A 14,190-nucleotide genomic window follows, 5' to 3' on the forward strand; every position below is an offset into this window, starting at 1 on the left:
AACTTGTGACTTTACAACATACCTGAGCTGCACTTTGAGCCAAGCTGGATCTGACAGGACGAACTGGTTTTGAGTGAACTTTTATCCAAGTCCTTTGCAGAGAGTGGTGTTGCCCTCTCAAGCACACAGGACTCTGTCTCCAGTTCAGCAACTTTATTCCCAGTTCTGTTTATTATTTTCCACAGACTAACATAAGTGTGAATGCAAAAACCATGCCCACGAGGGGTCACTCCATTCACCAATCTGCTCTAGCTGATGACATCATATACTGAACTCTGAACTGTTGGTACCAACATTAATCAGAGCAACATTTAGAATAACAGCAAAAGACAAAAATTTACCTTTGAACTGTTTAAATTTGTTACTCCCAGCTAAATTATGCAAAGTACAAATTATATGACAATAGGTGTATCCAGGTTGTAACAGTGGCAGCAGGAAAATGAAAAGGAATGATGGTTTTGAAGACTGAAACCTCATCCCAGTGAACACCCACAGATGTTGAGCAACTAGCTCTAGTTTTTAGTTTTAGTTTTTAATTGCTCACTTTAGATAAGAACACTTCAGATAACTGTATTTGAATCCCTAACTCAAAAGCACTCGCTTAATGTTTAGCAGCCGACAAAGTCCCTACAGGGGAAGTTGCTCGATTATGTAGACAATACACAAAATATTAAAAATAGACTAAGCCACGTGCGATGCCATCCATTTGAAGCCTCAAGCTGAGGTGGTTGCTATAATGGTGGTTTGAAACTGGACATGATGAATGAGAGATGGATTTGGGTTACTCATTAAGTGGGTCCACATTAAAGGATACCCTGCTCAGACCATAGACTAAATGAACATCATGCTGTAATAAATAAGACTTGAAGTGGTCATAAACTCAACAGGAAACTGTTTTCTGAGGTCATAGACTGCGTGAGCAGTAGAGTCATTTTCTCATAGATTTCTATAAAATTGGGTGTCTTTCTGGAACTAGAGGAGTCGCCCCCTGCTGGCCATTAGAAGGAAAGCAGCGAAAAGTTGCTTTTTGCTCATCTTGGTGATTGTCCCAGCGCTGTATGTTGTGCCTGAAACATCAAAAATAGCTACACAAGCAACTAAGGTGGGAAAGTTCAGTATATTAAAAACAAAAAAATCCAAATTGAAGCAGATTTAGTAAATTAATGTAGACATGTATGATTTAAATGAAACATTTCACTTAAAAATCTGTCACTTCTGAATGGATACTTGGATTCACTCCATATATTTGAGTCAACCACATTAATGAGTTTGTCAAGTTCTACTGTAATACACTTACCCATCCCCTATTTAGCCCATAATTAGTCTCGCACTCTGCACTATTGCACACATAAATCTGGAAACATGCTATACATGTTGTTGCTGTTATATGTTATATGTAAGTTATATGTACATATACAAGTATATGTACATATAATTGGCCAATAAGGCTGATTCTAAACTTGTAAAATAAACAAAGATCATTTTTGTTTTGCAAAATATCACTTCAGCATTTATTTCATTTTGTAAACCTTCTGTAAACAAACATTTCAAATTATATTATTGTTATGTATTTTCTATGTATTAACATGAATTATACACATAAAATCTAGAACCCATATTAATCTCCAAGCATTTCCAGACAGTCCTTGAGAACAAAGCGCATTGTCATCCTTTCATCTGCTGGTGTTCTTCTGACACATTGTTCCAAGGGAGAAATATTGAGGTCATGATATCGTGGGAAAATTAGCATATAGGAAATTCCATCAGAGCTTTTCTGCAGATTTGACCATGTGACATTTACTTTCTTCATTCTTACACCTTCCACACAGAGGTTAGGAGACCACAGAGGCACTGTTTCCCTGAAAGGAGTGAGTAATGTGTCTGCATGATTAGGCTCACAGACAGGCACATTCTTGTCCACTGACACCCCATACATGTGAACAAATGCACAACAAAGAAACCGGCACACTGGCTAAGTAACAAGACTGTGGACTCATGTGTTACAAGTGATTCACTCCAATTTTCTGCCTTCAGGGCCCATTTTCTAAAAGCAAGAGCATATCTGCCAATGGCTTAAGATAACTCAGCTTTTATTTTCCCAGCGTGGGTTCTTTTGTTTCAGGAGCCTTAGGAGTGAATATCATTATCACAACTGAATGGGCGTCTCTTTATTGCATCTTCACTACACTTAATCCTACTGTTTGTTTGTGTGTTCTCCAAAGTAAGTCAACAAATGCATTGTATTACAGACGGTGAAGCATCGTCTACTGTAAGTTAGAAGAAGAAGCTAATCTATAAAAACACACTGAATGTAGTTCTTCTGAAATATGAGGCTTAATAATATTGCTGAGATTATAATGTGTATATGTGCAAATACAATAGTGGAACATGTTGATTAAAGTAAAGCCACAGAACTGAAATCTTTGATTAAGTTCAACAGAATGATGAAGAAGTTTAAGGAAGCGGTGTGCCACTGGGGCTGGAATATCATCCAGCAGACTTAGTCAGACTTAGTCCTTCATCACTGGGGAAACTACTTTGGAAACAAAGCAGTGTAAGTATAGTTTCCCACTGTTTCAGACTGGATGAAATTGAACACCAGCAAGGCTGCCCACTGGAAGAAGTGAGTGTGGTTAAGTAAAGCCACAGAGAAAAAATGTAATAAAATTAAGCAACATGACATTATTTAAAAAAAAAAATTAGTCACAGGCCAGCTGAACATGCTGCTTAACTGAGGTTTTATTTTATTTTTGATGTTGTTATTGAAACCCCACTTATAATATGAACATGCAATAATGTCAGCTTTAGCTTTTATTTTGTAATCAGAGGCCATCGACCCTTCTGAAACCAAGGTTGAGGCGGGTGTATTGCACCATGCGGGATTACTCAGCCAGGCAACTTCTAAAACAGCATGCAACAACTTCTTTATTAATAAAGGTCAAACGTGTGGGCATGCCTTAACAACAGCGAGAATGAAAGAAAACAAGGGGTGGAGTTGGCAAAAGATGGTTCCATTACAACAGAGAACCAACTGCAAAGCATGAAAGAAGTTTTATGGGAAAAAATAGTTTTACAATTAAACCACACAAAAATGGTAAATAAGAAATTTAATGACTAATTTCTGACTTCTGATTTTTTTTAATTTTTTTTTTTATAGGAATTGGTCCATTGGTGCAGCAAGGGTTAAAAAAAAAAGAAGCATTTATTTGTTATTATCCATCATCCACCTGGCCCTTACTCATTTCTTAATAACATTTACATTTACTTTAATGGATTACACACCAAGTTTCATTACATTTCTTTCTGAAAGTGCTGTAACTAAGTTTAATTCCTTCTTATTATGCTCTTCGGTGCCATGTGCCAACACAGTGCAGAGCAGCTACCTACACTCCAGTGCAGCTAGTGAGGCAGATTATGTCCTCAACAGTTTTACTTCCTCACTGCGTACAACTCTGGCTCCTCTAAAAAGGAAAGCCTCAACTCAGAAGAGCCTGACTCCATGGTATAACTGACAAATGCGCAGCTTAAAGCAGATAACCCGTAAGCTGTAAGATCTTCATTTACCCTGGAAAGTTTGTTGCTCTATTAAAAAAAAAAAAAGCCCGTCTTAAAACTAGGACATCTTACTGTTCAACATTGATTCAAGAAAACAACCCCAGACAGAGCTCTGCTGGGCCCAGTATTCTCAAAATTTCGACTTATTTTCTCAAAATATTGATTTATTAAGTTTTTTATTAATGCTGATTTATTAAATTTCGATTTACAGATGGCTTCCATAGCCTCTGCTGTGTCTTAACGCTAGAGTTGGGATATTGATAAGTCTGTTAACTCGCACAGTCAGCATTTTTGCCGGCTTTCGTTCCTGACTTTAAATAGGTTAAACTTCAGTATGGCAGTAGCTCTTTTTCTAGTTTTACTGACCAAAATGCTTAATGTGCACAAACATTCATACAACTCTGTGACAATGCTTTGCCTCTCTCTCTCTCACACACACACACACACACACACACACACAAACACATACACACACACATTCACGTCAGAGCTGTGTTAGTTTCAGTCTGTATTATGTTTAATCTCTTTATTTTTCCTCCTGGAATAGTTTTATCTTCCTTTGCACCGTTGCCAGTAGACTTATCCATTATTGTGACTGGTTAGATGCTGCCAGCCCTACACCTTTCATGTGAACATGCAGGGGAAACCCTGTGTTAATATGTTGAGTTGACAACCAGCTTCATGTGACACTTATTGCTGATGTCAGGGTAAGTGAATCCAGACAATGACAAGATACCCTGGGTAAGCTGAACTCGCTCCATAGCACCGGGCTCAGAGGATAAATAATAAGAGTGAGGGTGGATCTGTAAAAACAAATAAAATGGGGACAACACAAACACACTCCTACAGTAGCTGATAAGGGAAAATGAAGCAGGAATGAAAGCGGACAAGTGAGTACTTTTATGTAACACGTCAATCTTTCAATCTATATTGATTTGAAAATGCAGCTTTGAAGTAAGTAAAGTAAAAAAAAATGAGAATTTGCTACATTTAAGAATAATTAATAGAGATTCATTGGAATCACATGTACACCGTGTTTTAAATCTATGTGACTACACAATGTGAAACTTAGACATTGGCCTATGAAAAATGAAATCGTCATAGTTTACTCGGGGTGTGTTACTATCACTGAGTCATACATTTAATAACATCTTCATTGAAATGTCATCCTCGAATATCTCAGTTTATATTATTTTTATCATTTTATTGTCAAATTAAAAAAAAAAACTGCCTTGCTCTTTCCCCATTTTGCATCACACACATAAAGTTCACTCCGGGGAGCTGACCGAGTACGACCACGATCCTGCTGTGGGCTGTTTATGGCCTCCATGAGAGCAACTGCGGGGTTAGGATACTGGCTCGATGACACCGCAGCGCGCCTTCAGGGAGAGGAAACAAATATTAACGTTCCCTGCACAGATTTTTCCAGCTGTTCTGGGGACTTGAACTGTGACCTGCTGTCAAACTCTTGTCCGGAAAGAGTTTATTTTGGCAACTGGAGAAAGCTCATAAAGTTTCAGTGTGGCCATTATTTTTGGAGCAATGCCAATTTGCTGCTTTCTTTTTTGATAGCACCCAGAGTTTGTGTTTGTCTTTTGAATACTGATATAATTCAGTGAATATTTATAACATATATTTATTAAAAGCCCAACTCTCTAATCAAGCTTTTGTGTAGTTGTGTAAACTGTATATGGTTGTGGGTTTAAAGTAAATGTCTTCTGTGCACATCCAAATTATTTATTAACGCTGACTCTCAGGCACATACACTGAATCATTCTTTTCAGTCATTTCCTGGTTAAAAATTTCCTAAAACAAAGAAAAGCCAGAGAAAGACTCACACAGCATCAGCTGTGTTGTACCTTTGTTGTCTCACAGTTTCAAACTCTTTACTCACACTTATCTTATCAACACAATTACACAGGTTGCCACCACATTTAAACAAAAGCTGTAGGTGTTTTCAGTGTTTAATGTTGTGATGGGGCATGTTTGAACCTGAATCACAATCTCTTCCTAAAACTAACGTAAGCAGTTTTACAGTGTAAACTTAATCTAAAGTTCATTTAGTGCCTAAAAACAACCAAGAAGAAAAAAAAGCATAAAGGAAACAAATCAGTGAATAGACAAGTTAAAATGAAGCAAAATAAATCACACAGCATGAAGCTCCCAAGCAAGATACAAAGTGTGATCTCCTGGCTGACAAACATCCTCCACTGACACCTCACTGTCCCCCTAATGTGGATTTGATCACTTCTTAAAAGAGGATCATTCCTCTGTATCCAGTATTGCCATGCCTGGTGCTTCAAGACACTCATGCCAAAGGACACCTTGTGCTTATCTATAATGGCCCTGATGTGTAAAACATAACAAAGAGAAAAATGCACAATAACGTTTCAGAAAACACCGAGACATTTTAGAAAACCCATCATTTTTCACTTTGTTTGAAAGGTCGCAGAAACATTTTTCTTTTTTTGTTGTTTTGGTTATTTTCTCTTTCTTTACTACTCTGAGCAGCGTCTTTTTAAGGGATAGAGGAGGAGATTCGAGTATTTTAAAAAAAGACATAAAATTCAAAGACCACTAACTGCAGAAAAAAAATGTGGTTGAGATGTTTCCACTTCACAGTAGCTGCATGTGGTCCTGTGATGGGGTATGAAGCTATCGGCGAGCAGGCAGAACTCTGCCATCATAATGTCGCCCTTCCCCTCAATCCTTCCAAATGCTTTCATGGTCTAAGGGAACATTTTAATGTTATCACAAATTTAATGCATATCAAATAACATCTTACAGATCTCTCTCTCTCTTTTTGTAAATAAATAAACAAAATCCAGTATGCTACCATTCTCCTCTTCCATCTTTCACAACTCAGTTTCAAATTCATCCAGTATAGAAACAGGAAATGTCACTGACCTGTAACCAGGGCCTTTCAAAAACAGAAAATGTTTCTGGTTGTTCCTCAGGTCCGTTTTACTGAGACAAAAAGGATCAAACTTCTTCAGTTGTGCCAAAATAAAACCCCCAGCAGTCCAAGTTATTGTAGCCTTTAAACGGGCTATCATTCGAAATATTATTTAAAAAATATATCCTAAAACAAAACGGGGTTTTAAGTGTGTACAGCACAGGAGAAACATCTTTAAAATCTCCACCAAAGTGCTTTGTGTGACAGTCAAGGTACGGATTTTTATTGTGGTCGACCCCCAACTGTGAATCAAATCCTCAGCCTTGGCAGCAGTACAGCTATCTGCATGCAACAAAGTGTGCTATTGTGCGTACATCCACTGGGGGTATTTAATACGGAGTAATGAATTCATTCAAGTTATGAACGTTTGGATGCTTGCAGACTGTAATTTCAGCACATATGTGCGAACACGAAGCTCAATTACAGCATGTGTCGCCAGCTGTGGCCTGAAGGAGCTGAAAAAAGGTTTCAGAATCTCTCCAAAGGCCATAACTCAGGTATGCATTTCCTGAATGACACGGAAAGCGGAGTCTGTGCACTTCAGATGGAAATTTCTCATCAGAGTGATATGAATCGGTGCAGAGCGCTGAGGGGCTGGAAAGACGCAACCTGGGGGTTTAGATTGATGCAAGTTCGTCTCTCTCCCGAGAGGGGGTGGTGGGTTTGGTCTGCCCAACCCTATTATTATTATTATTATTCATATATTTACGTCCTACTGTCTACTTGGGAAAAATGATAAGAGAAAACGTTCCATTTAATTTCTCTGTAAGTGTCATGAATAAGATTGGACATTTTATTTCCTTCTATCGATGTATCCCAGGAAATTATCGGGAAAGTGTTATCAAACGGAAGTACGCACCCACCCACCCACACAGACACAAACGCACGCGCGCGCACGCACGCTTCAGCACTTTAAGTTGTTGAAGTTTTCCTCTGAACTTTACATTCCGTGCGGACCAGCCCCCCCGTTCAGCAGCATGCCTCTCTCCAACAAGTGGTGGATTTTGTGCGCAGTTTCGATCTCCTTTCTAACCCGTTTTGGGTCTTGCAGAAAAGGTAAGACGAATAAAATTATATATGTATGTATTTCATTATTTTTTAAACTAGGTTCCCCTAGTTCACAACTCGGTCAACGACCGTGCTGTGGAGGAAAGTTTTCCTCGCTAAAGCCGTGCGTAAAAAAGAACTACACCCAGAGTTCGTCCATACTCACTTCATTATATCAACTTAGTTATATTCTCGCTGAAATGTTGCATGAATTTGTTATTCATTGCTGCTAATTGTTTATAGTAGCTATATTCCTGTACTATTGGATATTCATAAAGAAGCTTAAATATTAGGAATTACGCGTAAAATGTCAGACGGGAGACTTGCGCTCAATAGAAACTCCTTTATTTTGCAGTTTTGCTCGATAAGTTTTAAAGCAGCATCACGTGCAAAGATCCACAAACTGTTGAGACGTGACCCCATACCCTAATCAATATGTTTACTGCGGTCATGGCAACAACTTTTGTTTTGATGTGTTGGAGACTTTTTTAGTTCTGATTAGTTGCGGCGTCAGGATAGGCCAAAGTCCAGAACTAATGCAGTTCTCTCATACTGGCCGCGACTCACACCTGAACCGCTTGGCACCTCCTCCTGTCCTGTCATGTCGCAACAGCAGCCTTGCGGGCTATAATGAGACCGATGGGATTGGATGTCAGATAACCAACAAGCTGTGAAAGGCCTGAGAAGAGGCAGGTCTGGTCCAAAGGGGTGAAGAAACTGTAGCCCAGTACTCTGCTTCCACTTCTCCTTTCCTGCAAGCAAATATCGGTTTATTAATGGAAGCTGTGTAGTTGATAGGGAAGTCCGGAAAGGTCATTCTGCAACATCTGACCTACAGCATTTATGTTGTAGGTCAGATACTAGCTGAAGGCAGTGGATAGTTTTTGGTGAACTGTAACATTCACTGTATGTCTTTAATGTCAGAGTCTGCCTTTTTCTTATCTGTCAAAGACACACAGCTTGTTTGTTTATTTGTTTTTTTATCATTTCCCAGCCTGAAAAGGACATTTTAAGGCTATAATTAGAATTCTTAAGTTGGAAACCTTCTTATGTTGACAAACTCGACATTTAGATATTATATTTAATTTTAAAATATTTTCCTGTCTTCTTGCAAAATTTACATTTGGGTGGAACCCATGGAACAGTTTGCTGAAGAGGACTGTCAGAGAAACTAACGGTCACAAATTATTTTTCAGATGAAAACAAATGATGAACATTTTCTTTGGAAAGATTCATTAAGAACCAACAATGTTAGACTGCTCTTCAGGCTTGGCTGCCTTGTGGTCACTTTGGCCAGGGCTGGATGAAGCCCCATGTGGGCCCTGGGGCAACCTGTGGACCCCTTTTAATTCCTCTGATACCCCTCTGTGCACTGTCCAAGTATCCTGTTGTGTTTAATTAAGTATTACTTACATGACAGTATGCATTCTAATATTCAGAAACTGAAAACTAAGCACTATTCCTGCACTATAATCTATTAAATAACAGTTTGAGGCTGTACTATACAAATACCTGTATGCTATCAAGACTACATTAAGATAAATTCTGATTGAGATCAGGTGTGATGTGTGAAAACTGCTTTGTACTTGTCAGTAGTCTAGCTGCTGAGTATGGAGCAAGTCTGTAGCTTGACTACAAAGAGTCACTCAAAAAAACAAAACAAAACAAAAACGCAGGATGATAATTGCATTTACACAGTTTTATTAGCCACAGTCAAAAGTTACTCCCAGATTTTTGACGGTTGACATATTTTGACTGGCTGGAAATATATTATTTTAGATATTTTAGTTGGAAATATGTTCATGGCCTGTACTAATTTATTACGCTTCAATTTTTGAAGTTTATGGGACATCCGGTCATTTATATAATCAAATATATAGTGGAACTGGGTTGCCAATCCCCATGGGTCTGACTGAGAGATACAGTCATGTATTATCTGCATATAAATGGAAAGCTACTTTAAATTACATTGCAAGGGGCCAAGGTTAGACAGAGTTTTTAACTCCAGAGTTAAAAAAAAAAAAAAAAAAAAAGAATCTGTAACCTGAATGATATAATCAGAACAAAAATGCCACTGCTGTGTTCCCAAGTAACCGAAAAGCCATAATTTTTCTAATACAAGAGAATATATTTCCCTCAAATAGTAATCAAAAAGGTCATTTTCACTTGTACAGAAACACATTTTTGAGGCAAGGCTTGTTTTTTTCTAGAAATATTTTTGGTATTTTAATCTTTATTGGCTAGGATAGTGGATAGGACAGAAAAGCAGAGAATGTGGGGGGGGATTGACACACAGGAAATGGTCTGGGGTGAGCTCAAATAAGGCCCCCACAATAGCTATAGGTCACACTGCTTAACCAGGACTGCTGTAACAGCAGCCTAGGCTTGTTTGGTTTTCACCACATTTGCATCTAAGAGGCACCATTTATTGATGGTTACCATTGCATATATACGTATTTTTAACTATAAGGCAAAAACTTCAAAAATACTGCATCCTTGAATATTTTTAAAAAGGCATAATACAGTCAATGTTATAGCAGACATGACCGGGGGCAGTTTTATTTTTCAGCCAACCAGCAGAATGAGAATGCAAGTCGTCAGTAAATACAGAGAGGCAATTTGTGTCTAATGCATTATAGTGGCCTTCAACAATGTTTTGCTCACAGAAGAACATTAGCTTTTACTATTTGCATATCATTTAGGTGCTCTTGAGAGGTAATACAATAAGGGATTCACTGAGCCTGTTTGGGACTAAACATCAGTATCATTGGAGCACGGTCCTGGTCGCATCACTAATCGTCTCATGGAGGCGTAAACACTGTCTCATTAATTTGTAGAGAAATTTAATTAGAAGCTCACTTGCTGTTTGAAGTGGTCCTTTTATTAGAGAGCCTCAGGCCATAGAAAACAGTGTAGCATGTGCAATTTTAATTAGCGTTTGCAGTAAGGAGCAGACTTCAGAAAAGTATGAGGCTTAGAACGTCACTAGACATTTTACCACAAGATGACTTCACCTATAACTGGAAAGTCTTCTCTGCACTGGCTACTATTAGCTATAGCCTAATGTTTCCCGCTATTAGCCAGAATGCATTGACAGTTTTGTTAACAAAGAAGGGTTAGCCTTGTCTCAACATGAAACTCACTCTAAAGCAGTTCTGCTGCAACATTACCAGCAGCGTTTCCTGAGGGCCGTTATCAGCATTAAAATGCAGACTTTCAATGAAAGAAAAAGGTGTGAAACTTCTCTTATTGATGCAATTCATTGTTCTCTCTCTGTTCTCTGTGCACATACCCACTCCTACCTTTTAATTCTAACTTTAATTGTTTGTTTTTATGCATATCTTTAACATAGATTAATTTTTGCCATCTTTTTTGCCTAATTATTTCTTCTTTATTTAAACAGCTGACCATCATGGCATATATTGTCCCCAAAGTTGTGACTTAACTCGGCTGTGAGACTTGATGTCTAACTGCTTTCGGAGCGTAAAGCCAAAAAACCCAAAAAGCTCAGGGAACATGACTGTTTGACCTGCAGATATTGAAGAAAGACATTGCAAAGTTTCATTAACTCATAAGGTGCAGCAATACATGAATAAAAACAATATAAAAAGGGATGCTCAGAACATCTCCATGGCCTCCTACAAATGTGAAGCTGCACCTGCTAGCACCAGACTAGAAAGGGATGGAGCTCAAAAGTTCAGATTTGGAAAACAGAGCGCTCTGAGATGCACTGTAAGAATATTATGGACTGGGATGTATATACTACTTTTCTAGGTTCACCGATAACCTAAAGCCACCTTCTCTGATGGAGTGAAGTCCCCGTAAAGATGTGGGCACAACAGCCTCTGATTCCTGTGGCTGGGTCTTATTTCATCCATTTTATTTTCCTGTGATGTTTCCTGTAGGCTGGGCAGAGGAACAGCTTTAGGTCCAAGCTGACTTAGCTTAATTCTTATCCCTCTCTTTCTGGGTCGATCATTCTGCCTGCAGTGATTTTTGGACTGGCTCCTCTGGCTGGCTGGTCAGAGGATGCAGAGGTCAGAGATGGTCTCAAAGTCACATAATCCAATCTCTGAGCAAAATTGTAGGGGCACCACCAGCCACTGTATTCACTATATCTACAGTTTTTGAGTTAATAACTTTAATGATGCCTACAGAACACTACAAAAGATGCCTTTTTCTATTTCTTTTCTTCTTTTTTTTTTAAATCATTAAAGCCCTTTCAGCACTGAGAGGGAAGCATTAGCCTTTCAAGCAGAAAAAGACTCAAGATTAGACTCTGTCCTGACCTGATATGGATTTACTCTCTGTAACACAATTTGGACTTTATCTAAAAGACTTGAGGATAGAAGTGAACTAGTCTTAACGACTTGCAACTTTTACTTGAGCATGCTCCGAGATATTACTTGGATGCTCACCTTATCCCTAGCATTCTTCACACCAGCCCTCTGCATGTCGTCCTTCACTACATCCATTAACCTCTTCTGTGGCCTCCATCTTTTCTCTCTCATTTTACAAGTCATAGCCCCTATATTTAAAGTCCCTACTCTCACCTCTATGGTCAAACCTTTCCCCCTGCTGTCTCTGAGCAAGCCTTCCCCCCTCCTCCTCCTTTGTCTTTGCCCAGCAGTAGCATAGTTTCCACCAGCAACCTGTTGGTCAACAGCACCGGTTGCTGTTAACAAGATGATCTGGCAACACTTTTACGCCAGGTGTGTTTCCTGATGGAAACCTCCCCATTTACCTGAGCTTGGGACCAGTGGTCACAGTACACTGGCCTGTGCCCCCCTGTGGCTGGGTTCCCAAAAGACCCGCTACATTGCTTAAAAATGAGCCCAAAGATTTTAATCAGCTGTAACTTGAATTTCTTGACTGGGTTGAGGCATGTTGTCTACCATATTTCCAATAATACATTAAATTGTCCCAGCATGTTATTGTGATGACATATTTAAAGAGGTATGCTTTTGTGGTGTTTTCTGTAGGGTGCATGGTTTAAATAATAATGGTCATTAGTGGAAATGAGCTGTGTGAGTCATAATAACTGGAATTTGTAACAAGATCATTGTGAGCCCGTTATTCACAACCCTTAAGTGTCTTTCCAGTTTTGTTACTTCAGCTCCCTGAGCATCGCTGCCCTGTATGACACCAAATACATAAATATGTGGCAATATGCTGAAATAGAAGCAGATTTAATTAAATACAATTGTTTCATGTGGCCTACATCCCCAGCTTTCGCCCACCACAACATCACATCAAGTTACTGTAAGTCTCAGAGGCAACGTGTTAAATTCTGCTTGAGGTGATCCCCGTAGCTATGGTGGTTGACTAATTATAAAGTGTATATCATATTTTCCTGTCTCAAGTGCAGTGAATATACATTGCATATCACTATGAAATATAGCATGTGTAATCATAGCCTACACACCTGCTTGAGTGGGAACCATAAACTCATCGTGACACACAGTTATATAATTTAATTGGCTGAGAACAACTTTTTATTTTATTTGACCTGACCAACTTTACAAAGTCACAGATTTTAGAGTTCAAAAGTCAGCGCTGACTCATCTGCTGCAGAATATAAAACACCTTGGTGTATATCATAACAGCAGGAATGCTAGTCAAGAGTCTTTCTGCAGGCAAGAGTGGGCCTAATGAAGCAAAGGCAAGAATGCCTCGACAATTTCTGCAGAGTTAAACAATGAACTCCAAGCAATGTTCTGTATACTAAGAGGAAGTAACAGTAGCACAACATTTCCACTTTTGATTTATGATGTGTGGAATACAGATCCTCTGCAGAAAGTTGTTGTGGGCATCAAATCTTTGTGTCGCTATTACCCTACTTTCAGATAAAAGGCTGACTGTGGTGCAATATGGTGAATATATGTGTCCTGTGAGAGAAAATACCTGTCCACTCCAGTCTGACACAGCTGGGGGTGGGGGATGATGAATGTACTCTAAGGAGCATCCAGCACAGGTTAATCTGTGAGTCCTGTGCACTGTCACCGGCAGAAATTGGCAAATGACACTACCTTGGCTCTATGTTTAGAGGGTAGATACTGTCTCCATGGTCATTTCTCAGCTCACCCGACAATATTTAGCTTGCGTGTTCGTTCACAGCTGTGGAAGCATAGCCAGAACATCTGGAAATGTCTGTGCCAGTTGTTCAGTCGGAGGAAAAAAAGTGGCTCAGCGAGGGATAGAAACAGTATTTTCACATTAACTCAACGCACTAGCTTCCCATGCATAGGTGTTAATGTGCACATGATGTGCTCTTTATTTAAAACTGCGGTTTTTATTGGCCTGACAGCAGCACAGGTTTGTGAAGACACTCAAAGTAATATCTCTGAAAATCCTTTTTCTATAACTGAATATTCCCTGCTTAACTCCCCACCCCCACCGTCTCACACTCACCTCAGTCTCACTCAAGAGACTGGGTTTAAATTCACAACCTTCAAGCGAAACAAAAAAAACAAAAAAACATGACAGCCTAACATGACAGAATAGCTACTGCAGTGGTGGACAGAAGGACAAAGATGATCTGGCAGAGCTTAAACACAAGAGAGGGGAGACAGCTGGACACAGGTGCAGCTTATTATGGGATTAAAGGTGACTGATCACCTGCTGTACATGCA

General features: G+C 39.1%; 1 protein-coding gene across 2 annotated transcripts in view; it reads left to right on the forward strand.

The window, feature by feature from the left end:
- Positions 1–7,427: 7,427 nt before the first annotated feature.
- Positions 7,428–14,190, forward strand: part of tfpia (tissue factor pathway inhibitor a) — a 45,072-nt gene continuing 38,309 nt past the window's right edge. For both annotated transcript variants that reach the window (XM_030758939.1, XM_030758940.1), the window contains exon 1: positions 7,428–7,567. In XM_030758939.1, the coding sequence (XP_030614799.1) occupies positions 7,489–7,567 (79 nt within the window). In that variant the 5' untranslated portion in view covers positions 7,428–7,488. The remainder of the gene's footprint in view (positions 7,568–14,190) is intronic.

The sequence above is a fragment of the Archocentrus centrarchus genome, chromosome 21 (genome assembly GCF_007364275.1).
Source record: "Archocentrus centrarchus isolate MPI-CPG fArcCen1 chromosome 21, fArcCen1, whole genome shotgun sequence".
Taxonomy (NCBI): Eukaryota; Metazoa; Chordata; class Actinopteri; order Cichliformes; family Cichlidae; genus Archocentrus; species Archocentrus centrarchus.